At 37.2% G+C, this 19,940-nt stretch overlaps 1 protein-coding gene across 2 annotated transcripts in view; it reads right to left on the bottom strand.

The window, feature by feature from the left end:
* Positions 1 to 326: 326 nt before the first annotated feature.
* ADCY7 (adenylate cyclase 7) overlaps positions 327 to 19,940 on the bottom strand; it is a 30,750-nt gene continuing 11,136 nt past the window's right edge. The window contains exons 9-26 of one of the 2 annotated variants that reach the window (XM_086620844.1): positions 16,440 to 16,572; positions 14,943 to 15,128; positions 14,156 to 14,199; positions 13,271 to 13,351; positions 12,154 to 12,226; positions 11,254 to 11,351; positions 10,449 to 10,533; positions 8,739 to 8,876; positions 7,804 to 7,866; positions 7,180 to 7,218; positions 5,787 to 5,950; positions 4,450 to 4,531; positions 3,715 to 3,870; positions 2,848 to 2,994; positions 2,314 to 2,421; positions 1,424 to 1,538; positions 723 to 847; positions 327 to 606 (exon numbers count right to left, since the gene is read on the bottom strand). In XM_086620844.1, the coding sequence (XP_086476970.1) occupies positions 460 to 606; positions 723 to 847; positions 1,424 to 1,538; positions 2,314 to 2,421; positions 2,848 to 2,994; positions 3,715 to 3,870; positions 4,450 to 4,531; positions 5,787 to 5,950; positions 7,180 to 7,218; positions 7,804 to 7,866; positions 8,739 to 8,876; positions 10,449 to 10,533; positions 11,254 to 11,351; positions 12,154 to 12,226; positions 13,271 to 13,351; positions 14,156 to 14,199; positions 14,943 to 15,128; positions 16,440 to 16,572 (1,984 nt within the window). In that variant the 3' untranslated portion in view covers positions 327 to 459. Of the gene's footprint in view, positions 643 to 722; positions 848 to 1,423; positions 1,539 to 2,313; positions 2,422 to 2,847; positions 2,995 to 3,714; positions 3,871 to 4,449; positions 4,532 to 5,786; positions 5,951 to 7,179; positions 7,219 to 7,803; positions 7,867 to 8,738; positions 8,877 to 10,448; positions 10,534 to 11,253; positions 11,352 to 12,153; positions 12,227 to 13,270; positions 13,352 to 14,155; positions 14,200 to 14,942; positions 15,129 to 16,439; positions 16,573 to 19,940 lie in introns of both variants that reach the window. The other variant, XM_086620845.1, reaches the window with a different exon arrangement.

Raw genomic sequence — 19,940 nt, forward strand, 5'->3', positions numbered from 1 at the left:
AAAAGCGGGATATTCAGTGCCCAGAGCATCATCTCACGTGGCTGTGGCAAATGCAATACTGTAAGAGGTGTGTGTCAAGGAATGAAACAGTGGAATGTTTTAACACGGTTATGAGTTCTGCAGTGCATCCACACATGTTGTCACTGGAGCTATTCAGACTCCCACAGTGCAGGTAAGGAAAGGAACTAACTGAAAATGCTTCATGGCAATTCCAGGTAAATCTTCCAATTACTTTAGGAAAACGTAGTCTTTTTCCGACTGGTGGTTACATGTCTTCTAGGAACTTCTCTGAACTTCTTTCAAATAAAAAAAAAAATTATTCTCTTGTCTTGAGATGTAGAAGAAATAGGAATAGTATATACGTGTTTAGAATAAAGTCCTTCACATAAGGAGGGAAATTCTAAGTCTTCACAGAAGGGAGGCAGTTCCAAGTATCTTCTGATTAACTTCATTGTAGCCTCAGTTCAGTCCCACAGCTTGGAATTTGGCAGTCTCGGTGCAAACAAAGTAAGTCCTCAGTTCTCCCTTGCCTTTGACATTAATGAGTCCCCGACATTCACATGAATATCCCAACTCCTGTAGTATTTTACTCGTTTCTTCTGTGACCTTTGCATGAAAAGAATTAGAAACACTTGTGAAATTCTTCTGTTTATTCTCATTTTTAAAAAATCCATAACCAATTAGAAATAATTTCTTAGACATTCCAAGGCTGATATGTTTACCTGGATTTTCCCAAGTTCCCCCGTGCTCTCCATTCGGCTAGCAACATTAACAGTGTTGCCCCAGATATCATACTGAGGTTTCCGGGCACCGATCACACCAGCAATCACAGGGCCATGATTTATCCCTTCGTATAAACAAAAGCAGGTGTTATTACTGAAGGAGAAAGTTACATGATATCTCGCTTCGTTATTAGCCATAAGTCATGAGCTTCAGAGATAAAATCCCCAAATTACCACTGTTCTATAAACATCAGCACTGAGGCTTAGGAGATGTGAAGTGACTCGTGAAATGGAAAGAAAGAGCTAGGGCAAAGTTCATGCCAAAGCAAAATTCTTCCTTTTCTACTCTCAACATATCAAAATAAACATTTGTATAATGACAATACTGGTTTTAGTCAACAGTTAGTAACAGGTACTTCACTCTTCATCCATACCTGTAATTTTTTCCAAACTCATCCAGCTGCAGCCTTCTATTGCTCCCTCCAGTGACTAGAAAAGCTCATCCACAAAGAAGGTTGGCTATTTTAAAAGCTGGACTAGACAACACTACCCTCAGCTATTCCGCATTTTGTAATAATCCAAACGCTGTGTTCAGTGTTAAGAAGGGCTCCACAGCACTCAGCAATTCACCTCAGTATCCTCCCTCATTTTTAATTTTCTACGGAGCTGCAGAGTTCCTGTTCTTCACGAACTGAACTTACCAATACGTAAGCGGAAATTGTTAAAGGAATGTCGGTTGATGCCATCCAGTTTACTCATCAGGGCAATTCCATATTCCACCATAATCCCAATGTGAGCGTGCTGTCTGTCCTTATCCTACGCCATTCATAACACACATTAATGGTCAAATTACAACACAAAGTTGCGTCAGGCTGCTATTCCAAACCAGCACTAACGTATTTATAAGGATGAGACCACTCATCCTTGTAACTGTGCAGAATTGTACAGTTTAACAAACATTCAAACATCCAAAATGGATTTTAAAAAAAATATTAAATTCCATTGGAATGGCTAGAAGACATGAAGCTGGAAGAAGCATGACATGATTAAATTTTATAACAAATTTATGTCTGCCCTTTAGGATTCCAGATTTCATTTTACATGTCTTGTATGTATTACATATGTGCATCCTAATGTCATACACAAACCTGCTATTGTGAAAGCGAGCCTGAGTACAGAAGTTGGTTTTAACTCTTCTGGGTAACAACCAGTTTCAGATTCAGATCTAATGTGGCACTTGAGGACTCCCTTTTTGTGCCAGTTCTCAGGTATCACAAAAAGCTTACTGTCCCATTCTGAGACTCCCTTTTCTTTGGCAGCTGTTCTTCGACTTCCCTATTATTGTTATGCATCTAGATATGTCAAGCTACTGGAATGAAGGACTAAAGATGTAAAAAGTATGCTGGGGTTACAGACTAAATAACTGCTTAGGAAAATAATGGAACTAGGAGATAAATAGTGAATTCAACAGGAGACAATACACTTTTTTTCCACATTTCAGAAAGTCACTCTTGGTGATTTACTGTCTCTTTTATATCACATTACATTCTGTTGCACAGAATACCGAAGGCAGGTTTCAGAGACAACGTACCTGGTTGTTCTCTTGGCCTGGTGTAATGCTGAGACCAGCTGCTGCCATGTAAGTGCTTCCAATGGTTTTTATTTTTTCAACACCACTAAATTTAGGTTTTAACAAGAGCTGTTTGAAGGGAAGGAAAACAGAAACTTGAGACTGTAGTACCGTATTTCAATGTGGTAATTGACCAGAAATCTTATACTGTCTACAATAAGCATTAAACATCTTTAGGAATACTACCAATCACATGAAGGTTAGAGAAAGTTCTGAGTTTTGCCATACCTGCTCATAGGAGAAATAAAGCGCTGAAGTACTGAAACAAAATACCAAAATTCAGGACTTTCAAACCATATTATTAATGAATTAGATGATTTAACTGAAAAATCCCATCAGATGGGAATATATCTTAAACATTTAAAGGCTAAACTCAGAATATAAATTCAGTGTTAACAGCCTTTTTTCCCCGGCTAATGCTTACAGATCTAGTGAAACATTTTATTTTGCAGTAAATATGTAATCCAGTTCATTTTTTGCCAGAAGCTTAATTACCTCATCAAAATCAGCAATGATTTCATTTAACAGTCGCAAGCATTCCAGGCCTTCTTTATTGACATCACATTCAGTATAAAACACCTTAAAATCTGGTACCGATGCAAACATGACACAGACACAGTCATAAGATTGATGGTACCAGTCCTACAGGAAAACAATATATTCACACATTGTTAGCAGTCACCTTCCACCACAGGTATTCAAAACTATGATTGTTGTTTGTAACCAGTAATCAAATTACAGTTTTCCTATGACGTCAACTACAGTACTTTACAGTGGGCATCTCTTATTTTCTCAGAAACATTAACAAAGTCGATTTGCCTAAGGGAAAGCTGAGATATCTATGCATCTTAAAGATTCTCATCAATTCCGGACAGTGCCAGTCTTCTGCCACTTACCATATGAAATCAGCAATATTTATTCTGATAACATGCTGGCTGAATAAGATGTGTGTCTTAAAATCAATAACATTATCGATGAACTTCTCACCGGGGTTGTTACCAAAGAGATACTATCCGTTCCTCAACTAACTTTTTTTAAGAGGCCTGTCCTCTCTGGTAAAATATGGTCTTTGGAAAGCAGTAAATCCTTTTTAAATATTTGCCAAACTCAAACTGTGTCCTGAAGCCAGACTACCAATTCTGAAAACAGATTTCAGAGGCCGACACTAAAGTGCCTGCATTTTTTTGCTGCATTTCTTTGGGGCCATCTGGATAGCAGATTCTTGGGTTTACAAAGCTCTTGGGACACAAATAAGAGGCAAAGTGTGCAGAACCTCAGAGTATTCTGTGTGTTTGTTAGCATGATGTTCTATGTCACAGAAGTCAAATTTACTGTCCTTCACATAGTAGAGATTAAACATACCTCGTTTCGTTTTTCACCAATGAAATAGGCAGCAACGTGTGCTGGAAGTACATTTTCCAGCAAAAGCCTGTTAACATTCTCCATCGTTTCAAACTGTTCATGTTCTTTTTTAAACTTATTCTTCCACAGACAATCCAGTCGACAGTAATAGTCAATCTGCAAAGGGACCAAATATGATAAATTAAATCCACATAATATCTTATTGAAAAATATTAGTCGATTTATTCAAAAAGCGTAGTCGCAATAAAGTTTCTTCAAGGCCTTTTGAGTCTATTTAGTTATGACAAATGTGCTTTGAGAGCAAAGGTCAGAAAAACATGAAGCAGTCAGTATGAATGAATGCCATTTGGGTACCATCAGGTGTATTTACCAAAATGACACTTAAAAAATATGGTCTTTATTTTTATCTTGAATTACTGCCTTGATTTAGGATGAATATTGATATATAAATACAGACAGATCCAAACTGGAAGAATTTGACAGTTCTGACTTCTGTAATGCAAACACTATTAAAAATACAAAAACGTTCCCACCCTTTCACAGTAAAAATGTTTGCATTATCTATAACAAAGTACAAGCAAGTACATTATCTACGACTAAGTACAAGAATATTAAAAAAAGATTAAAATATATACAAATTTAGTGTACAATTTCAATGAACAAATACTTTTGCATTTTATTTAAATCCATTTGCTGCAAGTAAAAGAACTAACCTATTGCTTTTTAAATACATACCTGTTTTGCAAGTAAAATTACAGTTACATAAAACAGAACCAGATATAAATTAGTCATGATCCTCGGCTCTTTGACGAAAAGCCTGAAAACAGGAAAGCAATACAAAGTCATCTGTATCCTTTAAGAAAACCCACATGATTAAGGGTTGGAGGGGGAAGGGGAGGTGAAGAAGCACATAGCAGAAAAAGGTGTCTTTGTTCAGACATACACCACCAGTGGCATTGTCTATTTGTGCCAGTAGCTGTCTGGTTATAGGTTCTATCCTAATAACGAGAAAGGTTTGTCATTCAGTTCAGTACATGAACTGCGTTTCACGTGATGACAAAATGGGTGCTGAAACCCTGTTAAGTAACTAGTGCAGCAAGATGTTCAAGTAAACATGGCTTTATCTTAATGGAGGCATTTTAACTTCCATTTCACTGAGCTCAGCTTTCCTCTCCACACTGCCCCACAAAAACACAGCCAACAAAACCTTGAAGCAGGAAAAAAAAAAAAATCACTTTCTTATTTGTGGAAGGAAAGATGGTAACAAATAAAAACCTGAATGTCCGAAACAAAGACAGCCATGAATTCACACCTGTATATAGTTCCATACAAGTCTGAGGCACCACTCATATTTCACAGTGAGATCAGTCTGTCTGACATCTATTAATTTTCACAAACACATCAAACTAAATTCTCATTATATGAATAGCCTGAGATTAAGAGGCTAAACTAAGAGCTCCTTTAGGCTTTTTTATGATGCGCTGACAGCTCACAGTTGGCCTCTGCAAAATAAATATATCTTAATCTTCAACTATGAGACTATGCTGAGAACCTGAGAAACAGACTTATGAATCAACAGTAAAAACATTCCACATATGATTTCTTAAGTATCTTTATAGTTTCTTCAATTAGATCAAGTAAATTGCTGTTCCTTTTCAAAATACGTGCAGTTAGTGAGGTAGGTAAACGAAGAGTTCACTATCCTATTGACTGGCGAGGTCTCAAGCACAGCTTGAGCATCGGACTTCTAGCAAGGCTTTTCTCCATAGATTAACAGAAGATCAACCTTATTAGAAGATTAATATTCTACCTCCTAGTCTTCAATGTAAGCTAAGCTTCCAGAGATAGCAGAAGCCATACTACAGAATATTTCAGACAACAGACACTTTCTTCAAAATAAAATAAAAAAAGGTGTAATGGTCTAATATGATTTCCATGCCACTAACTTTACAGAAAGGTTTGTAATGTCTTTTACATGATTTTGACATTTCAATATTCAAGTAAGTGTACAAAAACCTATCATCTTCTTTAATGAAACATTATTTTCAATTATAAGAAACTTTACACTGCACCTGGTACTGTTGCCATAGAAGCTGAAGTTTCTCTGCTGAACAGTGTTGAAAATGATGAGGTATACAGTCACAGCAATGGACAGGAGGAGAACTTTGAGTTCAAAGCTCATTTGAAGAAATACCGAGCAAGCAATGAACCCCAATATGCAGCAGTAAGTATAATACTGTAAAAGAAGAATTTAAGGAACACTTGCATTATTCATGCTTTATGCATAAGAGACTTTCAAACTATAGCAAATGCTCTAAGTTCATGATCATTGGAATTTAAATAGAAGAAATTAAAATCTCTTGCTAAAAACACTTGAAGCTTTATTTTTAATTGCACTAAAAGGCTGAGCTTAATACTTTTTTTAGATTACTTTTAAAAAATTTTCAAGACAAACAAAAAGATTTAAACAAGCAATACACCAACATAAGCAGTGTCAGATAAAAACTGAAGTGTGTTGAGAATTTATCTTCTGAAGTCTATTAATTTAAGCAATTATTCATTTAAAGTTCAAGACTAACCTAAAGTAGGTTCATAGCCCAGTGACTGGCCGTTAACCAGTGGAACTACTGAAAATCTCCCAGAGAAATCACAGTTCCAGCATAGTATCCAAGGTCAGCATGCAGCTGGAGCAAGAAAACTGTCAGGCCTTACAAAGCACATTGCACAGACAGGATCGCTCCCTGCAGCCGCAGGCACAGGTAAGAGATGTCGAGCTGGCACGCTTTCGTCTACAACAACTCCAGAATTACCTCAGCTTCCACTCCTCAAGAGTTTATTTATCTGTATGTACGAAGCAGAGTTGTTCACACATAATAGCACAGACCTACCACAGACGTGGGAGATTCTTAGCTAAATGGTTCACATTTCTGCTGAAGTGAATGAAACCAGAACAATTTATGGGGCACCTCAGGACCAGAGCCCGTACAGTAATGTATTGTACCAACTCAGTCATCCTAAAGGCACTGCGCCTAACTTCCAGAAGGTAAGGAACACTCACAGTCACAACCCTGGGGCCAAACCTCTGAAAAAGAAACCACCATGTATAGATAACACTAACACAGGTCTGTGGCCTTTTAAGCCCTGTCACTATCAAAACGCTTTACTGGGATGCTTGCAAGTACAGCTCTCATCTCGCAGACTCCAACACAACCATCATCCTGTTCTACCGCTCTTTCCTCAAAGTTTTAGATCTACTTTTAAGCCTGAAATTTCAGAAAATTGCAGAGCCGTACTTCATTCAGCACAGTAACAGCAGGTGACATCTTGATTCCCTGAAGAACTTTTCTGCTCCGATATCGAAAAAAGCTGTGGTTTGTTTATACAGCAGCAGAACCTGCCAGTTGTCAGCAATACATACAATATTCAGAGATCTGGGTTTTAAAGTAACATTTATACAATACTTACAGTTTCCTCAATGCAGGATTGAGTTGTGTTTCCAAAAGCCTGATTTAGAGACATGCAAGAACAAAAAATTACCGGGTAAGTACAATATACATTATTTATGTGTAACTCAGCATTTATCACCAGGACTTAAATGAAAGGGTCCTCGCACAACCTGCTGCACATTGTTCAAAAACATGTCCATCATCTAAAGGGGTGGCCAGGTGACAAAGGAGCTTCCCAAACATAAAACAGAATGCTACTTCGGAATCAGAGAGATAAAAAATGAAAACCTCAGAAACAATTCTTTTGCATAGTTAGTAAGTGCTGCATCTACCCTTACAGAAATGCTAGAGAACACCTTTAAAAGCTAAGTGAGCAAAATAATCCAAGACTTCAGCTTTATCCATGAGTACTCCAGACTTTTGGAAATCTCTAAAAGATGCACAGTAGAGCCACAGTTCATGATAGAAACTATCCCTACAACTGTCTTGTGACAGGAGTAAATCTTTGTGTTCAATGATTTTAAAATTATATCTTTATAAAAAGATGAAAAAATATCAAAATGCTGCCATTCATCCATATTATGCACACCATCCAGGACTCATTGCATTTTAATCTTAGAAATTAAGACAGTACTCTACTCACGTAGGTGGTAGTGCACAGGTCATTTGATCCAGTAAAGTTTGCAGGTTTGTTCTTTTCAGTAGGCTGATTTATTAGGGGAAAAAAAAAACCACCACAATAAAAAATCAAAACAACAAAAGCACAAAACCACCATATAAATTTGCCAGCAGGTAGTGACTAATTTTAAGTTTTTTCTCTGTATATTACACAATTAGTTCTGATCGATTGCCCTTTCAGTGCTGCTGCAGTATAAACTTTGCAATATAATGATATCTCATATAGTTTTATTAAACATATATGCACGCATAAGGTGCAAGAAGGTTAAAATTGCCAAGTATTCACTTATTTTTTAATTTGGTGTAAAGTTTCACGTTATGGCTATGCTAATCTAACAGCTAGCTGACACAAACATCCCTCAGTTTCACAGCTCCTGATCCTGTTTTCTTTTAAGCTGTCACTAGTGGTGTTAACACGGCACCACTGTGAGTCAGTTCAAGGATCTAAGCCAGCAGAAAAGCAACCCTACAAAAGAAAATTAAGCATTTTCTGTAATATAACTTTCAGAATAAACTCCCTATGGAATCAGAAGAATGGCAGACCACGCACACGGGATGAGAAGGACATGGCTTTCAGTAGCCAGCTATCGGATAGGTTAAACTGTTAACATGGTATGTCACGTAAAGGTTGTTTAAAAATAACCACAACAGAGTGGTCTTGAGCACGAGGTTACTCCAAAGAGTTGTCTACCACATGAACTTTAGTTCTCCAAACTGGGAATTTTTATTTTTAGTGCTTTTACATGGCATTGTGCATTTTCCTTGTGTAAATCAACTCATGTTGTGAATAAGACATTAGGAAAAGCAGCAAAAAGTGAAGCACTTGAAAAGAATACAGGAAGTTACTGAAACCGCGGACATTACAGTAATTCACAGAACAGAGACAATGAGGTTACTTACCAAATTAAAAATGGCTATAATCAGCAGGGCACCTATCGTGACGACCGCTAAGGGAAGCCTAAGTAAAGGCTTTGTTTCCACCTTTTCTGAGACAGCACTGAGATAGCGCAGGAAAGGCCACTGTTCCGAGCAGCACTTCTGTAAACACAATTAGTTTGTTTCAGTAGCATGGATAACATTTTGACACATGGGAGGAAACATTTCTAAATGTAAAATAGTTTTTCTCTGCAAGAGAGTGTCAAGACTCTTTACAGGAATCCTAACTTAGAACTCTGAATCTAGTCATTGATAGGAAATGCCTAATGCCTTTCCACAACTGAAATGGAAAGAATGCTTCCCTATTTCAAAGGGACTAGGTGCTAACATTTTCTTAATTTCTTCCTTAAAAATACAAAATTATGATCTGATTCAAAGTTATAGAAAAATATTACTAAAAATATAGCAACAATCTATGTTGTATTTTTTAGTTATAGAGCTGCAGTGTTATCTACATTACATTTTCAGGTGACTAAATCAAAATCAGTCCCAGTCACCTTTCTTGCCATCCTAATATCCTCCATTTGTTGCTATAGAGAAAAACATCTAGTAAAGCATATACTGTTAACAATTATTCGAGGACGCCCTATCAAAACACTCCCAGTGTAAAACTGAAGTCTGATGCAATTGCAATTTTGGAATTTTCTTTTCTCCATGTATTTTTACATATGTAGAAACCACACATGTGTATATATATGCACACACCTCTCTCTCTATCCACTGATATATATATGTATATAAACACCACACATGCTATCTAACTGTACTTTTAAATTACGCATAAAACTTTATCCCATGTACAGAGTGCAACATTTTTTTTTCCTTTCCATTTTACACAACCTGAACATGGGTTTGTAAGAGGCCGTTTCTTTCTGTGGCAGTGTTCCTGGGAGACCACCATCATCGCTCTGCAACAGGATGATGGTGGCATGTTCTCAGCAGAACTTCAGAATTCCCTCTCACCCTTGGTCTAGCACAACATAGAGTTGACAAGTGTAAGGAACACTCCAAAACGCCTTCCATCTCTCATCCTCGCCTCTGGATAGTTCTTGGACTGGAGAAGGATTTTTTTTTTTTTATTTTGCACTGTCGAACTCTATGTCACTTTATATTTTTAAACAGCAATTGCATACATTTAATAATGCAAAGAAAAAGAAACTACAAATGCAAAGTGTCCTAATTGATATAATGGTGAATTTAGAGTTCTAACAGCTGTGAAATTGTTGCCAATAAATTATTCATATATTTGTAATTTTCGTAAGGTTTATAAATGATTATGAAAACTAATCTTGCCTTCAAACTTATTTTGATTTTAATGTTGTTTCCAGGATAGAAAATATCAGGATTTAGAACCAAAATTACTATTAAGGACAAACACAAAAACAGAAATAAATTTTAAAAACCCAACCCCACTCAGCAAGTTTTAGTATCTTCCTCCTCCCTCCCACCTATCTATTCTGGCACCCAAATAGTTCTGAATTACAGCGAGAATTTTCAGACAAGAACATCTGTTTCAGGCAACGAAATCTTCCGGCAACCTGAGGTTCAAGGCTCCTGTAACTCCTACTGAAATTAACAGCTTAATTCATCATCTTAAAAGACAGATCAAGTTGCCGAATTACATCATCCACTTCCAAAAACAGAAAACGTTTGGGTTTTTTTTAATAAACTTACCATGCATTTCTCAGCAAAGCACACAAACAAAATAAGTGCAATGATGACTGCAACAATGCCAAAGGAAATTCCTAGTTTTGCAGTTCTAAACAGAAGAGAAAGCATTAACAAATCAGTGTTAAATGAAAAAAAATTCAAACTGCAATTTAGACTAACGTTTGCTAACAACGTTTCTCTACATTTAAATAGAGGTTTTCTTCTACTAGCACTGGATTGACCATACCATTGCACAGGTTATTGTTGCTCTGTTGCACAAACATTACTTTAAGATATTCTGCTCCTCACTCACAGCCTGAACCACTACCCCATGCATAAACCACATGGAAATTGCACTGCAACAGCCATGAAAAACAAACATACCACAAACTTCAGAATTATCAATAATCTGCTTTCTCGGAGGTATGAGAAGCAGCTCAAAGTTCCCTGCTTGTATCTCTACAGACAAAAGGATCACTGAGCTCATTTTAACCAGCTAATCCCAGTTTTCTGTTGCTCACTCAAATGTGCTTACAGTCAACTACTCTTATAAAATAGTATTTCTTAATCAATCATCTCCCTGTGTGTACTAAGCAAACACAGTATTAAAAAAATATTTCAATTTTCTTTTCATACTGATATGTAGACTTCTATGCCAACAACATGAATGCACTTCTGTATTACGAGGTAAATTATTCCTAAGAGTTGTACGTTCCTTAAATGTAAACCCTCAGGAATTCCAAAAGACTTCAAAAAGATTCATGCACGTGAGTTTCACTTTAGCAATTGGTTAATTTGAATTATAAATTATTAAAATACTGACACTTACTTTGGCATTATAAACATCTGTATCAGAAATATACAGAGAAACACAAAACTGGCACACGCAAAGTAACTCTTCAGTTTTAGAATAGGAATGGTGCGATACTGAAACAGAGATTATAATAAATTTTAAGGATAATTCTAGTGTTTTTTTTTAAATTCTATTACATTTTTGTGATGATATATACGCAAATTTATACTGTACTATTAAAAATGCACATAGAACTAAAAAAGAACAAATGAACACCATCAGATAAAATTCACTTGACCATCTGTCAAGAAAAACAGCCAGCCTAGTCCAAAAGATAATTTCAAACCTAGAGGGAAATCCACCGAGCATGTAAATAAGCACTTCACAGATGCACATAGTCAAAATCCTTATTAAAAAAGGATAAACACAGAAGTAAACCTAAAATGTGTATATGTACACACACATGCCAGTACCTACATACAGTACACCACATCACAGTAAATTAAAGAACAGTTATCCAAGCAGAAAAAGCACACTGCACCTAACAAATAACGGTTTCATACTTGCAATGAAACAACCACAGAAAGCAAAGTATTTTCATTATGGATGCAGGAATATTTTTTATTTTTCTAAAATAAAAAACCTCATTACTTTTGAGAGAAGTTCTTTATCTAGGTAAACTGCCAAACTCCTACTAACTTCCTTACGGCAAGAATTTAACCAGAGATTAGAGACCATCTCCTTTAATCTACAGAATTAGCATTATCAAGGAAGAACGACCAACTGAAAGGAACCATGAGATCTGAGATCTGCTTTCCCTTAGTCACCAAAAACCTCTTCGCATGTGCAGTCGAAAACAGGCAGTTTCAAATATATTCTTATGCTGCTCTGAAGCACAAATCAATGACCAAAAAGGATTATTTTGCTCTTACCAACCTCTTTTTCAAGACCAGGTTCTGCAAAAATCAGTGAAAATCCACAGAAGTCATCCGATTTGCCACACCACGGACTGCATTCAGAGACACACACATTAAAAAAATGTATGTAACAGACCAAGGAGAATGCAAAAGCATCATTGCAGTTAAGACTCCACAGTACACAGGGTGAGAGTGCCACTGTTGTACACGCATTTGACAGTTCTGCAACGTCTTTATGTTTCATAGCGTAACATACAAGCAGCTACATTTTAATGTAGCTGACAGGCAGATCCAGAACACTCTCAGACAGCAGTGTCTGCCAGTTACGTGCAAAATGTGACCCCTAAGGTTTACAAATTGGAAAGTAAAATAGAAGATGTTAGAGATGGCTCACAGCCTCCAAAAACTTTCCCTAAATAATATAAGACGCCTATTAGGAATAGCTGAGGTACAGTGATAACAGCATGGCTATAATTTAGATGAAAGAAAGTGTTTTTCTTCTCAAATTCACTGGTTTACATTTGATAGAAATTTAAATACTCTACTTTAAATAAAAAACTACAACATTACCTGTGTTTGTCCACTTTTAAATGTGAATACAGTGCCAAATGCATCACCTGCTACTGAGAGAGCATTTACCTTCAATGAAACAGACACTAAAGTAATTTTATTATTACCCCCAAAACTGTGTTTTGACTTTATATATAGGGTTTTTTTCAGGACTGCACCCCATTTCCTGGCACTTATTTTAATAAGCAGAATACAAACATTAACTTCTTATCCCTTCCTACACTGCAGTTCAGCTCATTACTTAGACAGTCATAAGAAACAAAGCAGTAATTTTGCTCTTTTGTAGGACGTTACCACACGGAACAGCTAGACTAACCACTGGCTTCTTACTGTAATAATGCAGTAATACTGCACTCAAATTAAAACCAAAAGGAACTAAAATAGGAAAGGAACAAAGACCAAAAAACAAGGCAAGACAAAAGGAACAAACAAAGATCAAAAAAAGGCAAGATAAAAATCCTGCAAACTTTTCATTTTTAAGAAGTAAACTTGATATCTAGATTTAAAATTCAGAACAGAGATTATTCTCAAAGAAAAGATGAAGAAAAAACTAAAATACTGCATACTTAGTTGAACTGAGGCCCTCAATGGTTGACATCATTTCATCATAAATATCTTCCTCTATCCTTCCCTTCTGAGATGAATTTCTGAGAACAAAAGGACGCCCATGTCACAAATGCTATTCAGAAACAATTAGTGGCTACAGAGGATCATTCTTTTCAGCACACAAGCAAAGTAGGCTACCAGGGAAAGTTAAACAAGAACGCTCTGAACAGATCAACATATACATCCATACGCACTTTGCTAAGCATTTCTCTAGTTACTCAAATCATGCATTTTTCAACACAGTATTTTTATAGACTAAGACAAGGTCTCACAAGTGAAAAATCATCCAGTTCACTCAGTGGTACAGGTGCCATTGTAAGCATCTCTACATATAGTGCCAATTTTTTATTCCGCTACAATGGCATACATTAATGGTACTAACCAAAGATATATATTGTAAAATATATTTACCCGTAATATTAAGTTAAACAGTACTTATTTTGTACTACAGTACTTACAAACAATCTAGCATCTATGAGTAAGAAAACTAAAAGCTGAGGTAGCACAAGCAGTTACAATATGTACATGTACACAATATAGGAGGTGTTTTGTTTTGTTTTCTGCTACTCCCCTCCATCCCGCTACAGCCCCTAAAGCAAAATGCAACCTGAATGAATGAGGGGCCAGTAGGATGAAGAGGGGGGAAGCTCCTTTTAGAGTCTGCTAACAATAACAAACCGGAATTGAGAAGCTTTTTAAAGGCCTAAGATTTAGCTTAGCCTTTCTAATGTAGGGACACCATGCACGCAGTGATTAACCAACCTAAAGACACATGCTTACAGCACACCGAACTGCAAGAGGAGCACAGGATCACCTATTTTAAAAAAAGAAAGTACTTGACAAACCTATCAGATGTTCTCTGGCGCCCAGTGGAACACAAAGGTATATCCTAAATCAAGTAGGGAATTAAGAATAAGTTACACACTCAGTAACACACAACTACAGAAAATAAACTTCAGGAAGCTGCCAAAAATATTTTTATTCACAAATAAAAATGAAGAACCATTCTCAAATAGAAAAACTTATTAAAATCAACCCTCTCCACAAAGAGTAGTCGTACAGCCTTGCTGCACCTCCAGGAGCATGCCTAAAAGCACGCACCTCTCCTCCTTTCAGGTTTTGAGAAGGGCAGATGGAAGCAAAAATGAGTTTTCTTAAATTTTAAGATCTTAAATATCTTACGAATTCTTAATCTTAAAAATTCTTTACTGATAAAATCCTGATGCAGGTGGAGCATGTGGAAGGACTGTTTATTTTTTCTACATTTTAAATAAATGTTGAGCGCATCTAGAGGCTGGGATAAATAATCTTTTTGCCAAAACCACATGTAGCAAGCAGGACCCCAAGATGGAAAAGTGTCAGGGGAAAAAAAAAAAAAAAGATAGTTTCAAAGTTTTGCTTTGAAGGTTTACTATGAGTATAGCATGCTAGAGATTGGCAGAGTTTGAATTCTGTTAAGTTCTGACAGAAATAGTTGTTGCACAAATACTTTCTTAGTTCTGTGTTCACATTTAACACCAAGAATAACAGCAGAAATCGGTCACAAAAATCTTTTCAGATTTCAGCTTTCACACCACAGACACGAGGAGCAGTTTGCAACTGTAGGATGACAATCATTGCTTCAGACCTCACCTTTCTTCGCCTTCCTTGTGAACTTGAAGAGTCACTGCTCACACTTTCCCTGTGGTTCAGGTGGGCAAAGGGCCGGGCTGCTCCCCAGGACTCTAAATAACGTGTCATCCGAACAGATGCTCGCATCTTCAGCCCATCATTAACTCTTGTTTTAGGGAGATGATTATTTGATACACATTGTTTGGACTAACAGAAAAAACATTCGGAAAACAGAAAATGACACAAATGACAAAGAAATGAAGCTCTGTCTCTGTGTGCTTGAGTAGTTTAGGAATATACAATCTAGCTACTTAGTAAGACTCTAAACATATATCAGCAATGCGTCAGCCAACCTCGATTCCTTTATCTCCTTTAATTAATGTGAGCTAAAGCAAACCATGATAATGAATTTGCTTCAGCTGCCTTTACAAGCCTTCACTTGTAATACCACAACGTTCGAACTTCCTGGTTTATTTACGATGGTGCGTGAGATCACAGGATTTTATGAATAGATACAATTTCCCTGCAGTCAGCACAACAGCAGGGGAAAAAGACTCCTAATTCCTGAGCTAGGGTGTATCAAAACAGTGGTGAGGAGAAGATCCCACAAATTACAGACTCTACATTAGATTATATCCCTATGTCACAGGTGAAGAGTCAGGCAGTATATTCAGGGTATATAGCAATATCCTGGTGGGTCTAAAAGGAAGCTAAAACTACAGAATAAACCAATACATCAACGACTGGTTATTCTCTAGTATTTCACAGGTATCTTCGAGTGAGCAGGGACCATTTAATAGACTTAGATCTTCATTCTGAGAACAGGTGCTGTATACACGTAGAGGAGCTTGCAGTGTTGTGCACATAAAATATGCAAAGATAAGATTGAGTTCTTGCTAATTAAAAGCAGCTCTATACTGTTCCTTCCTGTAAAGATCCTTAAGGAAAGAAGTTTGTCATTTTCACTCTTTTTTCTTTTGAAATATTTTGCTCATCATCCACAAGCCAATCTAAAATAGCAACACTCCAGCTGTTTGCAGTTATCAGGCTCTAAAGGGACAACCAACAGTTACTAACTTTACACCTTGAAAGTTGAAACAAGGTGAATCTCACATCTGAGTAGCAAGAAAGAAGATGTCAGAAGCTATTTTACAGGGAATACTTTATCTGAAAGCGGCCACACGGTACAGGTATTCTTTCATTACTTCATCCCACCCTTTAACCTGGATTTGAGACATAGTTTACACAAATACATAGTCAAACACATATTTTTTACTCTGTGTGGACCACATAAGAGGTCTCATCATAACACTTACTACCTTCAAGCTAACAGACGTGTCATAAAACAGTAGGATGTGCTTTCAGATCCGAAGTCCCAAATCCAAGCTACTTAGATGACTCATACCATGCTTTATTTCTGTTCCTAAATTAAAAAGGTGTATGCACCACAGACACCTATGTACTTAAAATGTATGCAGATATTTGAATAAATATACACGTTTGGAAACATACACCTACCCTTGGATCAACCACTAAGTAGGTTTTGATATTCATGGATTCAAGGTAAGGATCCCTCAGGTGTCCATTCCCTTCTTCTACTTCATAAGCTTTGCCTAGGTGATTTAAGGTTGCTTCAGTGATGTGAACACGGCTGAGAAGGGGAGAAAGAACAAGAGACCCAAAAGCTTGCAGAAAGGTCACATTAAGCGTTTCATTTACATTTCAACGGCTACTGCTGACATTTCTGCTTTTCAGTCAGCTTGTGCTTTGGCAGCCAACTACGAAATCCTGCCAGTACTTAAAACCATATTTGCAATCCTTTACTGCGGTTCTGTGTCCCCATCCTACACAGCAAGTATGCTAAAAACACTTCCCGGAATCCAATAGTTATCAGTATAAAATGAAATTGAAATCAGCAGAAACATATAAGAAACAATGTGATCAAAGGAGATCTGATGACTGACAAGGCACACTCACAGCTAGGTTGTTTCAGGTGGCAAGAGCTACAAGGAAAACTCACAAACAAAACACAAGCGAGGACTGTCTCATGCTAGAAATGCATGAGGAGGGGAGGAGATGGTTACAAAGTCCAGAAAAAAAAAAGCTGGGAAAGGTTTTTTGTCAACGAGGAGGACAACTCTGAAAGTCTCTTTTCTGACTGAAACAACTAACTGGAACAGAGCGTAACACAGCAACACACTTCTAAGGGGAGCAGTTAGTATTTTTCTGTACTCATTCACGCCTTCCTTTGAATGTTATTTGGGTCAGTATCCCAAATAACATATTCCCATATAAATTACAAGTAATATCTTTCCATAGGATTTCTCAACAAGAAACTTGAGTGTGTCCATAAAATAGCATTTTTTTCTTATATTCTATTTTCTTATTGTTCACCTCCTCACTTTCCTTTGGCACAGAGGGGTTAAACACTGTGCTGTCAGTCCTACAATTCATCAGCACAGAGCTGGGAACAAAACATTTCCAGAATGGAAGCCGACAGTGTGCAGCACTCCTGCCTAACCACAGAGAGCCAGGGGATCACTGTCTCATTTGCATCTACCTCCTTATGCTGCATGTAGGTTTGCCTAAAGATAATTCAGCCAAGACCTGGAGACCACTGGCTGGGGCTTCCCACAAGGAAGAACAAAAAATTCCTCAATCTTTTTGCAGCCAAAAGGTAAGAGTTTTGGAACACAGAGCAATAATGTTTTTATTCGTCCCCTGGTAATTGTCTCAAAGAACTGTTTTTTAAAGTGTTACCTTGATATGCAGTTTTGCAATCGAGGCAAACCTTCAAATCTGAAATTTTAAAGCTTGCTCTAAAGCATCATTTTCTCCCACAGAGACTGAGGCATCTGTATTAACTGAGCCTTAAAACACAGTCCTGTACTGCAGCAAGTTTTCTGTGGTTTTCCACTTATCTCAAAAAGCAGCACATTTGTTCACTATCCACAATTTTCCATTTTTCCAAGCTTCCTCTCCGCCTTCCTCAAATCACACACTGTCGTAGTACATTTCAGATCTTACTGCAAACTTTCCATTTAACTTAGCATGCTGATGATTTCTCAGCAGTTACTAATGCTGACTGGATTCCAGGATCAGCACGTGGCAAAAGCTGCCTCCCAAAAGCGAGCTGTAACACGCACTATGGCACTTACTATGCTGGTACAGAACGCCTCACACGCCGCACTCCGTTCCCTCCGCTAACAGGCCCAAGAACAACATCTTCCTATCTTTCAGGCATATACATATTAGAAAGAATTGGTCATAAATGCATTTTTAATTTGGGGTTTATGCTAGTCCTTTCTACTTTACTAGTATATTATATTGCTATGAATGTAAATAATTTTTAAAATGAGAAAGAGGATGAACAAGGATACTCTGTCAATGGCAATAAACTATTTATAAAGCTAGAAGTCTTCCTGCATCCTTTCAGAAGTCTTTAGAATTCCTTCATTTACAGAAACCCCAAATATATAGACTTCCTACTTTAAATAAAAACCTCAAACTGCTCCTAATGACACAACTTCAGCTTCCAAAGGAACAGAACTAGCTAACATTGCAATGGGGAATCTCAGACACATCATTTTTCCACAGAGCAGGAAACTAACATAACGTTTGCATAATAAACAGAAACCCTTCCTCCCTGTGATGCAGTCTTCCACAAGTGGAAGCTTTCCTCTGGCTACTTCTGAGCCACGTAAGTGAGTGCTAGACACATATAGATATAGGAAGTATGAAGTGCAATGTCTCAGAATCAGCATGCCAACCTAAACTAGCTTTATTCTTTAACAGATTATCAAACGCAAGTATGAATAACGTAATAGAATAATCAAAGTTTTCAAGATTAGGCAATGGTCTTAAACATGACTAAGAAAAGTATGTTTTCGTGCCGTATTCAGAGTCACGTAGTTTGCTTTACCAACAGAAGCAACTTTACAACTCTGTATTCTCGTTCAATCATGCTGAGTCTACACTAAAACACCCAACCTGGATGGTATTGCAACCATTAATCAAGCTTCCATTAGTTTTCCTTCTGTTTCGGTAACCAATGCAAGAAAATAATTTGATACTCATATCCCCTTATCACTTCAGAGAAATTAGTTTTAAGTTACAAGCACATACCTAAAAGCTGTCTGAGGCATAGAAATAGTAAGAAACCCTGTAATGTCACTGGTTAGAATCACTTTCCGAGAGAAACCAAGACTTCAGTGCTCAAACATATACCCATATGAATGCCATTTGATTAGTAAGTACTAATTTGCACACACTACCAAGAACCTACAAAACCCTGGTCTCAGTTGGGAATGGAAAAAGGGAAACTCTTAATATGGTCTCTTTTGGTGCAGACTACCAGAGAAAAGAAAAAGTTTCTTAGCTGAATCCTAATCCTCAAGTTCAACTTAGGGAAAAAAAACAAGTATACTTTCCCAAATGAGGAAAATACAAAATGCTAGTGTTTTTTAAAAACATTTATAGTGGTCCTTTTCAAGGAGCATCTTCGAAAAGGCAGCACAAATATCAATCTCAGACAGTGAGTAGCACACAGCGAGTTACATTACTGCTTTGCCTCAGCCTTTCCACTCAGGCCTACTCACTTTCCTTCCCGTTCTGCCCATGTCAAATGCTATGCAGAGAGAATATGCAACAACCAGCAGCTCCAAACTTTCCTTGCTGCATTTTAATTCCTGAGTTGTGCTTTCCTGGGGCGTGGTTGTGGCGAATATAGTGCTAATATAAACCTAGTGGGACTGACCTGTCTATTAACAGAAACACTAGGTAAATGCGCAGCTTTGCCTTGCCAACATAAGTAGCGTACCTGTTCTTTAGCTAAGTTTACAAATACAGTATTATCCCTGTGCACGGCATGAATTAACTAAGTCAAAATAATGCACTGCTGAAGACGCACAAGCTTCCTCAACAAAGGGAAGGTCAAGAAGTAGTCACTTGCCTAAGAATAGAGTTTTATAGCTCATCAAAAACAGAATCAGAAAATATTAACATTTTACAGCTCTGGTA

The sequence above is a fragment of the Tauraco erythrolophus genome, chromosome 15, assembly GCF_009769465.1.
Source record: "Tauraco erythrolophus isolate bTauEry1 chromosome 15, bTauEry1.pri, whole genome shotgun sequence".
NCBI lineage: Eukaryota > Metazoa > Chordata > Aves > Musophagiformes > Musophagidae > Tauraco > Tauraco erythrolophus.